This window comes from Rhinopithecus bieti, unplaced genomic scaffold (genome assembly GCF_001698545.2).
Source record: "Rhinopithecus bieti isolate Rb0 unplaced genomic scaffold, ASM169854v2 scaffold_8760, whole genome shotgun sequence".
Taxonomy (NCBI): domain Eukaryota; kingdom Metazoa; phylum Chordata; class Mammalia; order Primates; family Cercopithecidae; genus Rhinopithecus; species Rhinopithecus bieti.
This window is the reverse complement of record NW_016806225.1, coordinates 1,684,307-1,699,554: the sequence shown is the minus strand read 5'-3', so window position 1 is coordinate 1,699,554 and position 15,248 is coordinate 1,684,307. Positions and strand designations below refer to the sequence as shown.

Here is a 15,248-nt window from a genome sequence, read left to right as displayed (position 1 = left end):
CTTCTGAACCTCGATCTGCTCCCTGAATAATAATTTCACCTCTGACCACATTATTGTCTTACTCCAATGACAGGAGCTCTAATACAGGTCTTCACTCCTGATCCTATACCTAGTGATAGGTACCTATACCTCAGTTCTGTAAACTGAGGCAGCTAGGGGACTTGGGTAATGTTCCCAGGCAGAAGAGGTGGTCAGGTGGTCCATGGAAGCCTGTTTGTTAAGGAGCAAGGCTGACTTCTTAAGAGCCAGCCCAGTAACTAACAATGGAACAAATCTGGAAGGACTTGCCATTTCGAAATATAAGGCATAGGATAGAGTCCCATGGGCTTGAGTTTGAATTGTGCTTCCATCCCTTACTGTGTAACCTGGGGAATGCGCCCGGGTGTCTCTGAGCTGCAGTTTTCTTATCTGGAAAATGGGAATGATACCAACATGTCCTTTGTAAATTGAGATAATGCATTTAAAGCACCTAGTAAAGTGCCTGGCACAAATGATACAAAATACGAGTTGCTATTATTTTTGTAATTTCTACTACCATCCCACTACCTACCAAATCGCTTTGACGCCTGGCATTAGAGCATCCACCTTTACGTTCTCTGGAATTAAGGTACCAGAGCAAATCCCTCAGCAAAGGTGTTCAAAGAGAGACACAGACCCGAGCACTTTCTTCATGACAGATGTCACAAGAGATAACTGGAGGAGCTGAAGATGTTTAATTTAGAAAACAGGTGATGGGGGACAGGTGGTGATGGCTCTTAGCGTTGCCTTGTTCAGCGAGACCCTGAGGGCACGATGAGACCGCGGGGAAGATATGAAGGGGCAGCGCCCCCCCCCCCCGCCCCGTCCGGGGAGCATATCAGAGAAACTCTCTAAGAAAAGCGAGTCCGCGCGAGATGGGGGTGGGAGCGCCCGCGGGGGGTCGTCTCCTGCGCAGCCGCAGCGGCGGCGCCAATCACCGGGCGCATCCCGTCCTCTCGCGACGGTACAGTTGTACGGTCGTGACGTCGGCGGTTGCCGTGGAGAGACCCGCTCGGTCCCGACAGTGAGCTGGCGTGAGGAGCCGCAGGGTCACAGCGTGGCTTTGAAGCCGCCTCCGCCACCACCATGAGCGGCCGAAGTCGGGGTCGAAAGTCCTCCCGCGCGAAAAACCGGGGCAAAGGCCGCGCCAAAGCCCGAGTCCGCCCTGCTCCGGACGACGCCCCGCGCGACCCGGACCCTTCACAGTACCAGAGTCTCGGGGAAGACACCCAGGCGGCACAGGTGCAGGCTGGCGCGGGGTGGGGTGGCCTGGAAACTGCTGCGTCCGCGCAGCTCCTCCGGCTGGGGGAGGAGGCCGCCTGCCGGCTCCCCCTGGACTGTGGCCTCGCGCTGCGGGCCCGAGCTGCGGGGGACCGCGGGCAGGCCGCGGCCAGGCCCGGCCCGGGAAAGGCCGCATCTCTCTCCGAGCGCCTGGCCGCAGACACTGTCTTCGTGGGAACAGCGGGAACCGTGGGGAGGCCGAAAAATGCCCCCCGCGTTGGAAACCGGCGTGGCCCTGCCGGGAAGAAGGCCCCAGAAACCTGTAGCACCGTGGGGAGGGGGCCTCAGGTCACAGCTGGTGGCAGGCAGAAGAAAGGGTCGGCAGGGGAGAATACCTCGGTCTCAGCTGGGGAGGAAAAGAAGGAAGAGAGGGATGCAGGGTCAGGGCCCCCAGCGACGGAAGGCAGCATGGATACGCTGGAGAACGTGCAGCTGAAGCTGGAGAACATGAACGCCCAGGCGGACAGGGCCTACCTTCGGCTCTCCAGGAAGTTTGGGCAGTTGCGACTGCAGCACTTGGAGCGCAGGAACCACCTCATCCAAAATATCCCGGGCTTCTGGGGGCAAGCATTTCAGAACCACCCCCAGCTAGCATCCTTTCTGAACAGCCAAGAGAAAGAGGTACTGAGCTACTTAAACAGCTTGGAAGTGGAAGAGCTCGGCCTTGCCAGATTGGGCTACAAAATCAAATTCTACTTCGATCGCAACCCATATTTCCAAAATAAGGTGCTCATCAAGGAATATGGCTGTGGTCCTTCTGGCCAGGTGGTGTCTCGTTCTACTCCAATCCAGTGGCTCCCAGGGCATGATCTCCAGTCCCTAAGCCAGGGAAACCCAGAAAACAACCGTAGCTTCTTTGGTTGGTTTTCAAACCACAGCTCCATTGAGTCTGACAAGATTGTGGAGATAATCAATGAAGAATTGTGGCCCAATCCCCTGCAGTTCTACCTTTTGAGTGAAGGGGCTCGTGTAGAGAAAGGAAAGGAAAAAGAAGGCAGGCAAGGTCCAGGAAAGCAGCCAGTGGAGACTACTCAGCCTGGGGTGAGCCAGTCCAACTGATCCTGCACAAGTCTCCCTGCTACCTCCTGCTGGGCTGCTCCTGGTTGACTACATATTTGGCTCTCTGCCTTCTCTTCATGTTGGCCTCTGTGTACTGTAGACCCTTTGGACTTTAGTTACAAGAATATGGCGTTTATGATCATGTTCTTTTGCCTCCCATAGCCTCTTGCTTTTCTACGTTAGTGTCACATGTTATGTGATCGCACCCGGACTGTTCATACGTTAAGCACACGTACTTTAGATGTGTGCTGCCTTTTATCTACATTGCCTGGACCTTGTTCTTGGCTCTGGCCTTTCCTACTTGTCTTTAACATGGACACTCATGAGTAATCCTCCAGGACGACCAGTGCATCCTCAAGCTCTGCTCCTTCAGGGCCAGTGACTTGCTGGGCTTCGTGTTCATGCTGACCATGCATGTCATCTATGCAAGCGTTTCCATTGCCACTGCAGAATGAAGCCAGTGCACATGGTGTTAGTCATCAGCCAGAACTTACTGTTCTGTGGGTCTGGGGTCACCAGCTAAGATGTCACCTACTTTATTTCTGGCTTTGGCCTGTGGTCCATGAGACCCATCCTGCTTGATGTTCTGCAGAATGGCACTTAACTGCTGGGCATGCATGAAGTTAAGGGCAAGAAGCAGTATGCCATGTGTTCTGTACCATCATGTGTCTTTTCTTGCTTCTGGGCCCTTCTACTGGTGAACTTCAATCTCATCAGGATCTTCCCATGCCGTGTCACTATCAAGCCATTAAGTTTTGTCTGGGTTGCTGTCAGCCCCAGTTGGCTTCCTGGTCAACAGGGACCTCAAGAACTGCCTGTGGACTGAGGCCCCCTACCAGTGCATGAGACACACACCTACCCTCCCTTCTTCAGGGCCAGTGACTTGTTGGGCTTCGTGTTCATACTGATCATGCATGAGATCTGTGCAAGCGTTTCCATTGCCACTGCAGAATGAAGCCAGTGCACATGGTGTTAGTCATCAGCCAGAACTTACTGTTCTGTGGGTCTGGGGTCACCAGCTAAGATGTCACCTACTTTATTTCTGGCTTTGGCCTGTGGTCCATGAGACCCATCCTGCTTGATGTTCTGCAGAATGGCACTTAACTGCTGGGCATGCATGAAGTTAAGGGCAAGAAGCAGTATGCCATGTGTTCTGTACCATCATGTGTCTTTTCTTGCTTCTGGGCCCTTCTACTGGTGAACTTCAATCTCATCAGGATCTTCCCATGCCGTGTCACTATCAAGCCATTAAGTTTTGTCTGGGTTGCTGTCAGCCCCAGTTGGCTTCCTGGTCAACAGGGACCTCAAGAACTGCCTGTGGACTGAGGCCCCCTACCAGTGCATGAGACACACACCTACCCTCCCCAGCTTTCCAGGAACCCTACTGGCTGCCAGACTGATGGGCGGGCTGTTATGTGTGGACATGTGTTCACCGTCATTATGCTGTGGCTCCAGGTGAGGGTGAGGAGTGGGCCTATATAGAATCCAGATACCGCTGTCAACTTCCCTTATTCCCTTCTAAGACATGAGCGGAGTGCTATAGTAGGGGTTCTGGGGAAGAGGTATTTCTGATTTGTGGGCCTCTGCTTGCTTGACTTCAGGTCACTCATACTTCACTTGCCTGCCTTCCTCCATTCCTCATTTCCTCCCTCATTCTTCTTTCCTCCCTCCCTTTCCTGGTAGCCTCCTTTCCTCCCCTTGCGCCTTCCCCTTCCTTTTTTCCTTATTCCTTTTTATTTTGTTTAAATAGTACCACAGAGAAAACAACTGAAAACCACATTTTCTACATACAGCTAGGGAGATAGCTGAGAACTTGGCACTGCGCACATATACTAGATTGAAAGAGAGTTGAGGAAACCAGAAGGCCAAGTGGATCTGCTGGCAGACCTTGAACCTGTCTCCTGGGCTTGCTCTACAGTTCTGAAGTTGAAAAACCGTTTCATGCCTAGCATCTGCTCGAGTGATAAACCCCAAGGCAGGCATATCATAGACTAGTGTTTACTCTTGTTTTGACTTTGTTTTAATACTCCCTAAGACTCAAGTGCCTCCTGCTGTTTCCTTCTTTGTGGTAGCCTCTGGCCATCTGGACCTCAACCCCCAGCTTTCCCACTTTCAGCAGTCCTTTGCTCTCTTTGCTTCTACCTCAAATAGCCCCAGGAGTGGGTTTTAGTCTCCAATATGGAGTATCTCAAGCTTCTCCTGGGGGATGGGGATGGGGATGGGCAGAATCTGTTTTGGATCTCCAGGTTATTTCCAGTGGGTGTAAAAGCGGAGCTGGGCCTTTCCCTCTCTTATCCCTGAGGATGGGGAAGAAGGACTGTATCTACGCCCGTTTTTCCCTACCTTCTCTTTTGTTAGAGAGACCTCATTCTAAGTTCCTCAAGAGAGACCTTGACTTAAAGTTGTAGCAAGGGTGTGCTAGGCTGGAGATTTGGAGCAAAACCATCGAGTAGGCATGATACCGGTACAGAGCGGGCCTGGAAAATCAGACAGAAATGGCTTGAAAAGCCGCAGGGGGAGCATGCCTGTCTCTCAGTGATAGAGTATGGGAGGGACCTCCTTAGCTTGGAAAAGGAAAGTTGAAGAGATTATGGACAAATAGGATGCCTAGTTGAGGGTGTTTCCAAAATTTTGTCCAATCTTATCATCAGTAGATTTTATAAGCCACAGAGACAAACCAGGAACAGAATAATGTTGCTTTGGTTACTTTCTTTTTTGTTCTAGGTGTGGCTTTGTACATGCAGAAGAGTGCTATATGCTGCACATTTTACCTTTAAAGTCTTACCACTTTCCCCATTTTAGTCTAATGGGAAGATAGAGCTGTGTAAGTCTGCTTTTTTTTTGTTAATTTTTTTTTTGCTCTTTGTTATGGACGTTTTCAGACATGCGCAGAAGTGGAGAGGATGGTCCTTGGACCCCATGTGTCCATCACCTAGCTGCATCATTTATCAGTTATGGTCAACCTGGTTTCATCTGTATCTGCCTCTTTTCATCTGTATTGTTTATTGAAAATCCAAGACACTAAGCCAATGCAACCGTGACTACTTTGGGAGATTGGTAGTCTCTTTTGATGGTGATAGTGATGGGGTGCACTATCATAATCACATCAGGTCTGCTTTTTACTTTTAATGTTAACTAATGAAGTTCCAGAGATGGGCCTTAGAAATGTGTTTTAAGAATTAACAAGGAGTCTCAAAAAGAAATGAGAGGGATGCTTCCTTTCCCTTGCATCCACAAAACAAGAGAGAGACTGTTCTATTGTAAAACTCTTTCAAAAATTCTGATATGATAAGGTACTTGAGACCCTTCAGCAGAATGTCAATCTTTTTTTTCTGTGTAACATGGAAACTTGTGTGACCGTTAGCATTGTAACCAGCTTGTATTGGTCTCATAACTCTGGTTTTGGAAGAATAATTTGGAAATTGTTGCTGTGTTCTGTGAAAATAACCTCCCCAAAAATAATTGGTAACTGGTTGTTGTACTTGGTAATTTGACACCCTGTTAATAACACAATTTTTTCTGTGTTCCTAAACAGTATAAATAGTTGTAAGTTTGCATGCATGGTGGAAAAATAAAAACCTGTATCTCTGTTATATTTCTGATTTTCAAAAAAGAATTGGAAGGTTGTTAAACAGAGGTTGGGCAGTGAAAAGGGTATATACATTGCCCTAGGTAAGTGATTCCCAAGCCGCAGACCCTTGTGTGGTTAGCTACACAAAAACACATAAGATTTTATTTCTAGGACTTTTTCCCAAAGATTGAGATTCTATGATTCTGAGAGGAAGCCAGGTAGCTTAGTTTTTAACATGCGTTCTAGTTGATTCAGAAGCAGTGAACTCCCATTAGAATAATCTAGATTCTATGAATCATCTAGATTCTAGTAGGAATACAGTGCTTCTTAAATTTTAGGGTGCATCTGAATTGTGTGGGGAGTCCTGTTAAAATATGCATTCCGATATAGTAGTTTGGGATGGAACCTGAGATTCTGCATTTCTAAGGAGCTTCCAGATGATGACAGTGCTGGTAATTTGTGAACTGCACTTTGAGTTGAAAGGGGGGTGACCTTGAAGGCCCTTTTAAACTCGAGTAATGGTGCTCAGCTTTTGTTGCACACTAGAATTGTCTGGGAAGCTTACAGAAACACTGCCAGAGCTCCACACAAAGACCAACTAAATCAGAACGGGGTAAGGGGTAGGTCTGGGTGTAGATATTTTTATAACTTCCCAGGTGATTCTAGTGTTTAGCCAGAGTTGAGAACTACATCCTCTGATGCTGTTCATTTCAGATCCATAACAAGGATCATTTCCCATTAATCAGGAGAAGCAGTGGCAGACAACCAAGTGCCACACTAAGCTGCCCAGCAGAAAATGGACAAAATTAGAAGTGGGTTGTTACTGACAAGAAAATAAAATGGGCTTATATGACAAAGGGTTTTAATAAATAAACATGCAGTGTTCAGGGCATAGTAGGTGCTCCAGTGTTGAATGAATGAATGAATTTAAAGCACCCTTTAGATTCAGATGCCTCAGGGCATTTGAATTTGGTAATTTGTGAAGTGGGCCACATTTGTTTCATAAGAAAATCTGTATCAGTTTTCTGGGGCTGCCATAACAAAGTCCCACAAACTGAGTAGCTTAAACAACAGAAATTTATTTTCTCAGTTCTGGAGGCTAGAAATTCAAGATCAAGGTATCAGCAGGGTTGGTTTCTTCTGAGGGCCTCACTCAGCTTATATATAGCTTTCTTTTCTGTCTTCACCTGGTCTCCTGTGTGTGTGTGTCCTAATATCTTATAAGGATACTCGTCATCTTGAACTGGGGTCCCTCTAATGACCTCATTTAACTTTACCCTTTAAAGACCCTGTCTCTAAATTCACCTACATTATGAGGTATTGGGGATTACAATTTCAACATACGAATTTGGTGTGAGGGCAGGGGCAATTTAACCCCTAACAACATCGTAACTTGTATTCTTCTGACACATATGTGCCTCACGTTATGGTAGTTAATTGTATTGAGGCATATCATGTGCCAGGCACTATTGCAGGTGTTATACAAGGGTTAATATATTGAGTCTTTATGACAAGTGATAATTATCTCTTAATGAGGGGATGGGTTGAGGAAATGGAGTAAAAAGAGGTTGAGTAAATTGTTCAGGATCATGCTGGTAATGAATGAGCCAGGCTTTAAATTCAGGCAGTCTGGTTCAAGAATGCACACACATAGCACTTGACTCGAGTAGGAATAATCTTCAGTTTATCAATAGTATCTTTATGTAGAATCTCCTAATTTTGCATGTTAAACAAAATTTAAACCCCTGGAGTTTTTCTAATATGTGGAATGCAGAAGGGATGGAGAACAGCCTCTCCAGGCCTGATCTTCCTCTCAGGATTCACTCAGTCTGCTTTGATTATGAATTGGGAGGAGCTGTCTGCCCAGTTCAATTCCGTTTACGCACTTGCTTCCCTGTGGGTGCAGAGCCTCTCAAACACCTCTCTTCAGTTCCTTGAACAACCCATTCAATCTGGGATGTACTACTTCTCCATCAGCTCATTCATTCATTGCCTCTTAAATGAACCAATCCTTGGCGTAGACATTGGAGATATAGCTGTGGACAAACGCAACTTTGAATTTTTCTTCCCCCACCTGCACCCCACCCCGCCACCCACCCACCATAGGTTTCAATCTCTTCTTAGCTTTCACTTTTTCACCATCAAGAGATTGATAGTCTTCTTTTTTCCATTTTCCTGGGGCTGGTGAATGCTTTAGGTCCATGTGGGTTGAAGAGGGGGCTAAAGGAAGCCTCCCTCACCTTTGGCCTTTAGGTAAGACTTCACAAGGGACTCAGACCTTCCATAACCTGGAGAGGGAGAGCCTCTTGGGTCATTCTAGTTATTTTAAGAGCCCTTGGCCCCGCTTTTAGCGTTGACTTTTATTACAAAAAGGCCTCTTCTGATTTTTTAACTGTTACCTCCTGGGCTTTTTTGGAAATGTGGTAGGTTTGTGCTAGGCCATAGGTGAGCGGGGAGAGAAAAATAAAATGGTCCTGCCACCCTGAGCTTACCAAAGATCTCTACCCGCTTTGGACTGTCTATTTCTTCTTGCACTTTGGGCTTCTTTATTCTAGTCTACTATAGTGGTTTGCAACAGAGGAAAGAGACACACTGCCCTAGGGAGGCATGTTAGAACCACCTAGGGAGGGAAATTTGGCAAATTTGCTTGCCCCCTGAAGGTTCAGAGAAGTCCTCAGTCACGGGGAGCCACTGTAACTGATGGGTAGGGTCATATCCCTCAGGTGTTGGGACAATAAAAAAGTGGAGTATAGGCTATCCAGTCCATGGTTTCTATCTTTATTTGCCCTTAGTGTCTTCACTTCTTCTTTTGGAATCTTCTCCAACTATCTTTCACTGTTCAGGGTCACAACTCACTACTGCTCATTCACTTTCACCTGAAACTCTAGACTTAGACCCTCCTGTCAGGTGTTCAGCTACTGGCCATCCAGGGCTCGAGCCTCTGTCCTGTCAACCTGGTCCTCAGCTGAGGTTTGACAAATATAAGACAAAGTAACTACCATCTGTGTGACACTTCATGGTTAACAAAGCACATTCACTTATATTATCTTGATTATAACAACTATCCCTTAAGAAGGCTCAAAGAGGTTAAATGACCAAAATCACAAAAGTAGTAGAGCCAGGACTTACAAACTTGGGTCTTCTGATTCCAAATTCCATCCATCCGTGGGACGGTAAGCATGTGGCCCAGGGCAGATGTCTGGCACTATGAATCTAGACACTTCTTTCCACAGAACCTGTATTTAACTGTATTTAACTTTCTGCACAGCAGATTATCCAGTTGCTGCCAATTAATCTGAGTTGGCATACGAATGTGAAACTTCTTTACCATCCCTAACTACAGCGTGTATGGTCATAACTAGGAGCAGGACCGACTTGACTCAGTGGTGGGTGAGTCTTCCTTCAACTGCATTGTTCAAAGGTTAGGATTGGCTCTAGACCTAGTATGCTTGCTGATGAGGACTGAGTGTGGTTTTGGGCCATATATATCAACAACTGCATATAAATGAGTTGGAAAGGGGAAATTTTGCTTCTATAAGAAGAAGTCTGGTAATGGGAGGTTGTCAGGTTGTAGGCTTCAGTGGCTTAATGATATTAGGGATCTGAGTCTGCCATCTTTTCTTTCTTTCCCTTGGCTTTCCCCTCACGATTCCCCAGCTGCAAGCATCACAACCTCACCCAGCTGCACTCAGAGGTGGGAAGAAAGGAGGAGGAGGGGACCTTCTTACATGTCTCTGTTTTTATCAGGAAAGAAGATCTTTGTCAGTAGTCCCTGGTGGATTTCAGGAGACCTAAGACAGGTCCCTTGGGCCAGAAATGGGTCACATTCCTACACCCTACCTCAAGGACAGCTTGCATTTTCCAGTATCTCTCATGGGATTAGAGTTCTGCCATCTAGAAATAAGGAAAGTTCAAGGGGCTAGAGCTGACAGGTGATTTTCAATTACCTGTAGTTTTATGCTTTCTGAGATAATTTTGTGGACGTCGAACACCAGATAACAGCTGGAGGCACCATACATCTGCCTTTTCCCCCCAGGTCTCCCAGTTACCCCTTGTGACAAGAAAGCTTTACCTTGTGCTTAGTGTTTTGTGTCTCATTTCCTCTATTACATGGTAAATGCTTTTCTGGCCAGATGATGCCTTTTTGGTTTTCATATCTCCCACAGCACTTACCTCAGGGTTCACTCAACATTTGATGTGGGTGAGTAAATGCAATACATCAATGAGCTTTCTAAAATGTAAATTTGATCATGTCAACCACTGGTTGAAACCTTCAGCAGTAGGATCCAGAATCCCAAGGAGCTCATAACAAGCCCTCCATTATGTGCCCTTTCCTTTTGTTTCTTTCAAACTTCCTTATGATGAAAACTTCCAAATATTCAGAAAAGTACAATGACCAGCTGTATACCTACAACTTAAGTTCAGTGATTGTGAACTTTCAGACATAGTTTGTCTATTTATATGTGTGTATATATATTTTGCTGAATCATTTGAATTAGTTGCATGATGCTTCATCCCTAAATACTCAGCGTGCATCTCATTAAAAATAAGGATACTAGCTGGGCGTGGTGGCAGACGCCTGTAATCCTAGCTACTTGGGAGGCTGAGGCAGGAGAATCACTTGAACCTGAGAGGCAGAGGTTGCAGTGGGCTGAGATTGTGCCACTGCACTCCAGCCTGGGTGACAGAGTGAGACTCTGTCTCAAAAAAAAAAAAAAAAAAAAAAAAAAAAAAAAGATACCTTCCCACATAATCACAAGATCATTATAAGACTAGAAATTGGTTCCCAAATACCATCTAGTATCCGGTCCATATTTAAATGTCTTTAAATGTGTCTATTGTTCCCAAGGTTATCTTACCGTGTTAGTTTTACAATCAGGATTTAATAATACTCAGGCATTCCATTTGACCATTACATCTCTTTAGTCTTTTTAAAATCAAGATAATCCCCCCCCCACCTTTTAAAATTTTCCCACTTGTAACGTTGACTTTCTGAAGATGTTAGGGCAGTTGTCTTGTAGGATGCCCCATACTCTAGATTTGTCCAATTGCTGCTTCTTGGTTTTAACTTTTCCCTCTATCTCCTTTTTTTCTTTTTTTAAACTAAAGGTGCCGTTGAAACTACCTAAGATACTACCTAAGTGAAGCTGCGTACTTCATATGTGTCACATCAGAAGGTGCACAGTGAGAGGCTGTCCCACGTTTGTGACATTAGTTTGATCTTTTGGTTAAGATGGTGATCACCATGTCTCTCTTTTGTAAAGATGCATTTTCACTTTCCAGTTAGTGGGTAATTTCTAGATGGTTCTCTGTTACTGGGAGAATATTATGTTTCCTAAAACTTTTCATCCGAAGGTTTTAGCAGCCATTGAGGGTTTTTGCCCAAGTCAGATATTTCACTATCAGTTGCAAAATGGTGATTTTATAATCCTGTCATTCTTATTACATGCTTTAGCTGGTATTCTGGTATAAGGGAGGTCTTTCCCTCATCATCTGGCAAGGGACTACATTTTCTCCTAAAAAGGCAGTGTAAAGACTTAATTCCTTCCCTTTAATCACCAATTTTCAGCATCGGAAGTTGGTATAATAACCTCCAGTGGTCTCAAAAAGGGCATGATTTCTTACTGTCACTACAAGCGTGTGGATTTTTATTTATTTAATATTTACAGTCAGTTCCAGTCAGCTGTTCAGTTGACCTGTATTTTGGCCCTAACCAACCTTTACCAAATTCCTCTCATCTTTGTCTCTGACTAGCTCCCCTTGCCACCCTGTACTGTGCTCTAGCCAGTATGAACCATTTCTGATTCTCTGAACACTCGTATTTATACAAGCTGTTTGCTCAGCAAGAAAGCCCTTTCACATACAGCTCAGATATGCTTGTTCTGTGATGTTATTTTTAATCTTTCAAGGCTAAATTAATCCTTCCATTTTCTTTATTTCCACAATATTCTGTCCACTCTTCAATCTACAGTAACTAATGTAACGACTTGTACTTACCTGTTTACCTGCCTGCTCCCACCAGAGACTATGTGATCCTTAGATCACAGAAGAATAACAAACAGTATGTGGTAATCATTTTTGTATTCCCACAGCCCAGTGGCCTACACATAGTAGGTGCTCATTAAGCACTGAATGAATGCAAATGAATGATTCTTAGAAATTGATGAAGGCATCAGTGACCAACTACAAAGAGGTTAGAAGAGCCCAGGAGCAGAGATTGGGAGTAACTTCAAGTGAAGGAGAAGCATGAACCTAATAGAAATGGATTAAAAGAGATGGGAGAGGGAAGCTATTACCTGCACAAAGCTTTGGGCAAAAAACACAGTGGCACCAAACCACTGTCATACTGGAAATCAAGTAGGGAAATGGAAGACAGCAGGAAAGCAAATGAAAAATGTTGGAAGTGTACCATGTACACTGTGCTTTAGTAATGTTCCACAGCACATGAGTCTGTAATTGAAAACAAGAAAAAGCAAAGCCAATGTGATCCTGGACAATGACTTTCCCAGGGATCTTTCTCTGTCTTTATACGTAGATATGTATATATAATCTGCGATCTTCTAAGAGGTCCCTTGAATTCATTTAAATGACTCCAGAAAATTGGGGTAGAACAATCTCTAAAAGTGGTTTCACTGAAAAGCAACCTGGACAGGAGTTTAACCTGCAGAGTGGAACAGTGTGAGTAAATCTAGGGGAAAATTACGTTGAGCTTCAATACTAAGTAGCCTGAATTCCAAGACTGTGGAAAATATGGTCATCAAACCCCAGTGCTGCTTTGCTAAGTGCTGTGGGACTAGATCATTTATGAGACAATCCAGGGCACTTAGAGGGGGACAGGGGTGCAAGGTGAGGCATTTGAGCCCAGGCACATTCTGGAGGTGGTTATAATTACAGGGCAGATTGTCCCTAAGGAAGCAAAGTTGGTGGGGTCCCACCATACCAGGAGATCTCTTCATCTTGTGCTGTGAGAACCTGTCTTGCTACTAGTGCCACCTCTGGCCCGAGGACAATATATTTTCCTTCTAGCATTTATGTGAGGGACACTGAGTCCCTACAAGCTTACATGCCATTCTCTCAGCAGGAGGTCTTATCTGACTTTCAGTAAAATGATACTCCCACTCCTGCTGCTCGCTTTGTACTCCTTCTCACAGCTCCCTCTTTTCCTTGATAGGATTTACAATTCATGACTATGATTTTGTCCCTGGGTTTGTTTCTTCCCTTAGACTGTAATCTCTCAAAGATCCTTGCTGCTGGATCCCAAATGCCCACACATAGGAAGTATCTGACAAATATTTTGGACTAGTGCAAATGTTGATCTTATGAGCCATAGCCAATTAAGATGGCAGGTTGGGTGGGCCATGCCTTGGGATTGTCCTTTGGCAGGAGGAGATGATCCCTTCCTAATATACAAGCGGCGTGGCAGAGTACATTTTATTGAGTGGGTACCACATGCTGAGGACAGTGCTAAGCACATTATACACATTATCACAACAAATCTATTTTCATACTCATTTTCCAGATGAGATAAAAGAGCCCAAGAGGGTTTAGGTGACTTGCCAAGGTTACATAAGTTGTAATTTCTGGAGCTAGGGGTAGAGGCTCTTAACCATTATTCTGCACCACCTCTCTGGTGGGGGTTTACAGTATGAGTTTGTGAGTTAGGCTAACATCGTCCTCATGCCTTCAGGAAGGAGGAAGGACAGTGTGTGACTATAGATAGGTTCTCAGCTCTCCAGGGGTTGACGATCACTGTGCCTAATCACCAGGGAGGAAAGTGTGGGAAGTGTGTGTGTGTGTGTGCATGCATGCACACGTGTGTGGGGGCCGTATCTAGGTGTGTGTCCAGGAGGCCATGAGAGTGGCCAGCAAGCCAGCTTTGCCTGCCTGCTGCTTGTCCTCAGGCCCACACCATCCTGAGGCTGCCGGGGCATGATGCACACTCACTCAGGGATCACTGCCCACTGAGGTAGTTGGGTCCACATTTTAAAGGCTCCCAGCTGTGGGCAGGTTGTGGGAAATAGAGACCCTCCTGGCCCAAAGCAGCCCAGCAGGTGGGGGCCTTTCTGAATAGAGGCATTAAGCAGATGGTTTGATCAGGCTGAGTCACAGATAGCATCAGGCTCAACAAAAGGCAAGAACAGCTCCTAAATGAGGGATTTGTCTGTATACAGGCCACGTAGGCAGGCCTGCTGATTAGAAGCTGTTCTTTGAGCTCCAGCCTCCCATATGGACAGCAATCCCTATCATTTGTCTTGTCTTGGAATAAGAAAGATGATGAAAAATCAAATCAAGGTTTCTTGATAATACCATGGGAGTGTGCTTTCCCCTTCACAAAATTTGACCCTTCTACTCCACACAGGGATTATATGGAAAGTAAAAAAGTAAGGAGTTAACATTGAGCACCTACTGCATGCTTAAGTGACTTTTATACAGTCATTATTTTATTTTTTTACAATAGCAAGCTTGTGAAGTCTTCATTGTTACCTACATTTTATAGTTAATTACACTGAAGCTTTGAAAATTAAGAAACTTGCTCAGGGTTACTCAGCCAGAACTCTGTCTGACTGGCATCTGTTTGGCTCCCGAACCTCTGTTCTCTCAATTATAACATACCTAGAAGAGAGGAGACACAACCCCCTCCTAGAAGAGGGGAGACACAATTACTCCTGTTTTTAACATGGGTGATATGAGTCAGTTAGAATGCTTTCAGTTGCAAGTAACAGAAACCCTGGCTTAGGCCCAGAAATAAGGACAGATGCTATTTTTGTAGTAAGGAATCTGGAGGTAGGTGATCCTATGCTTAGTTTTAGCTGCTAACTTATCAAGCTCCCAGATTCTTTCCATCCTTGCGGTCCTTCCTCTCCAACATCTTTGGATTTGGCAAAGACTTTTTGTCTTCAAAACTGTCCCATGGCCCTGAGATGACTGCTTCTGTTCCAGGCATCGTATCCCCAGATACAGTGTTTAAAACAGGAAAGTTAGGAAAGGAAGCAAACAAGGACTTCTCCCCTAGAACCCTATCTCTTTTACTGGGGAGGAAAATACTTCCTGAAGCCTCCCAATGGACTTTATATCTTTTTGGGCAGAAATGAGTCTTCACCCTTAGACAAATTGCTGGCAAAGGGAACCGTTACTGCCATGACTGGCTTGGGCTGACCAGGACTATTTCCCCGGGAACTGCAAGGAAGAAGGAGCATTGCTGTTATATAGGCACTCGCCACACAATTCTAAGGCCAGGGACTGATCAGACTCCATGACCACCATTGCTAGAATACCTTGGAGAAGGGAGAATAGTCAACATTTATTCATCAATTCAGAC

The 15,248-nt window shown here is 45.3% G+C and overlaps 1 protein-coding gene and 1 long non-coding RNA gene across 2 annotated transcripts; both read left to right on the top strand.

Moving 5' to 3' along the window:
- Nucleotides 1-922: 922 nt before the first annotated feature.
- On the top strand, nucleotides 923-3,217 carry TSPYL5 (TSPY like 5). The gene has a single exon (XM_017875291.1). The coding sequence runs from the start codon at nucleotides 1,105-1,107 to the stop codon at nucleotides 2,356-2,358; it is 1,254 nt and encodes a 417-aa protein (XP_017730780.1). The 5' UTR covers nucleotides 923-1,104; the 3' UTR covers nucleotides 2,359-3,217.
- Nucleotides 3,218-3,290: 73 nt separating this feature from the next.
- LOC108531708 (uncharacterized) lies at nucleotides 3,291-5,951 on the top strand. The gene is made up of 2 exons (XR_001886248.1): nucleotides 3,291-3,813; nucleotides 5,083-5,951. It is a non-coding gene; the product is annotated as an uncharacterized LOC108531708 (long non-coding RNA).
- Nucleotides 5,952-15,248: the final 9,297 nt, after the last annotated feature.

What these genes read in the sequence shown, in the direction of transcription:
- TSPYL5 (XM_017875291.1), top strand. Translation starts at nt 1,105, where the DNA reads ATGAGCGGCCGAAGTCGGGGTCGAAAGTCCTCCCGCGCGAAAAACCGG.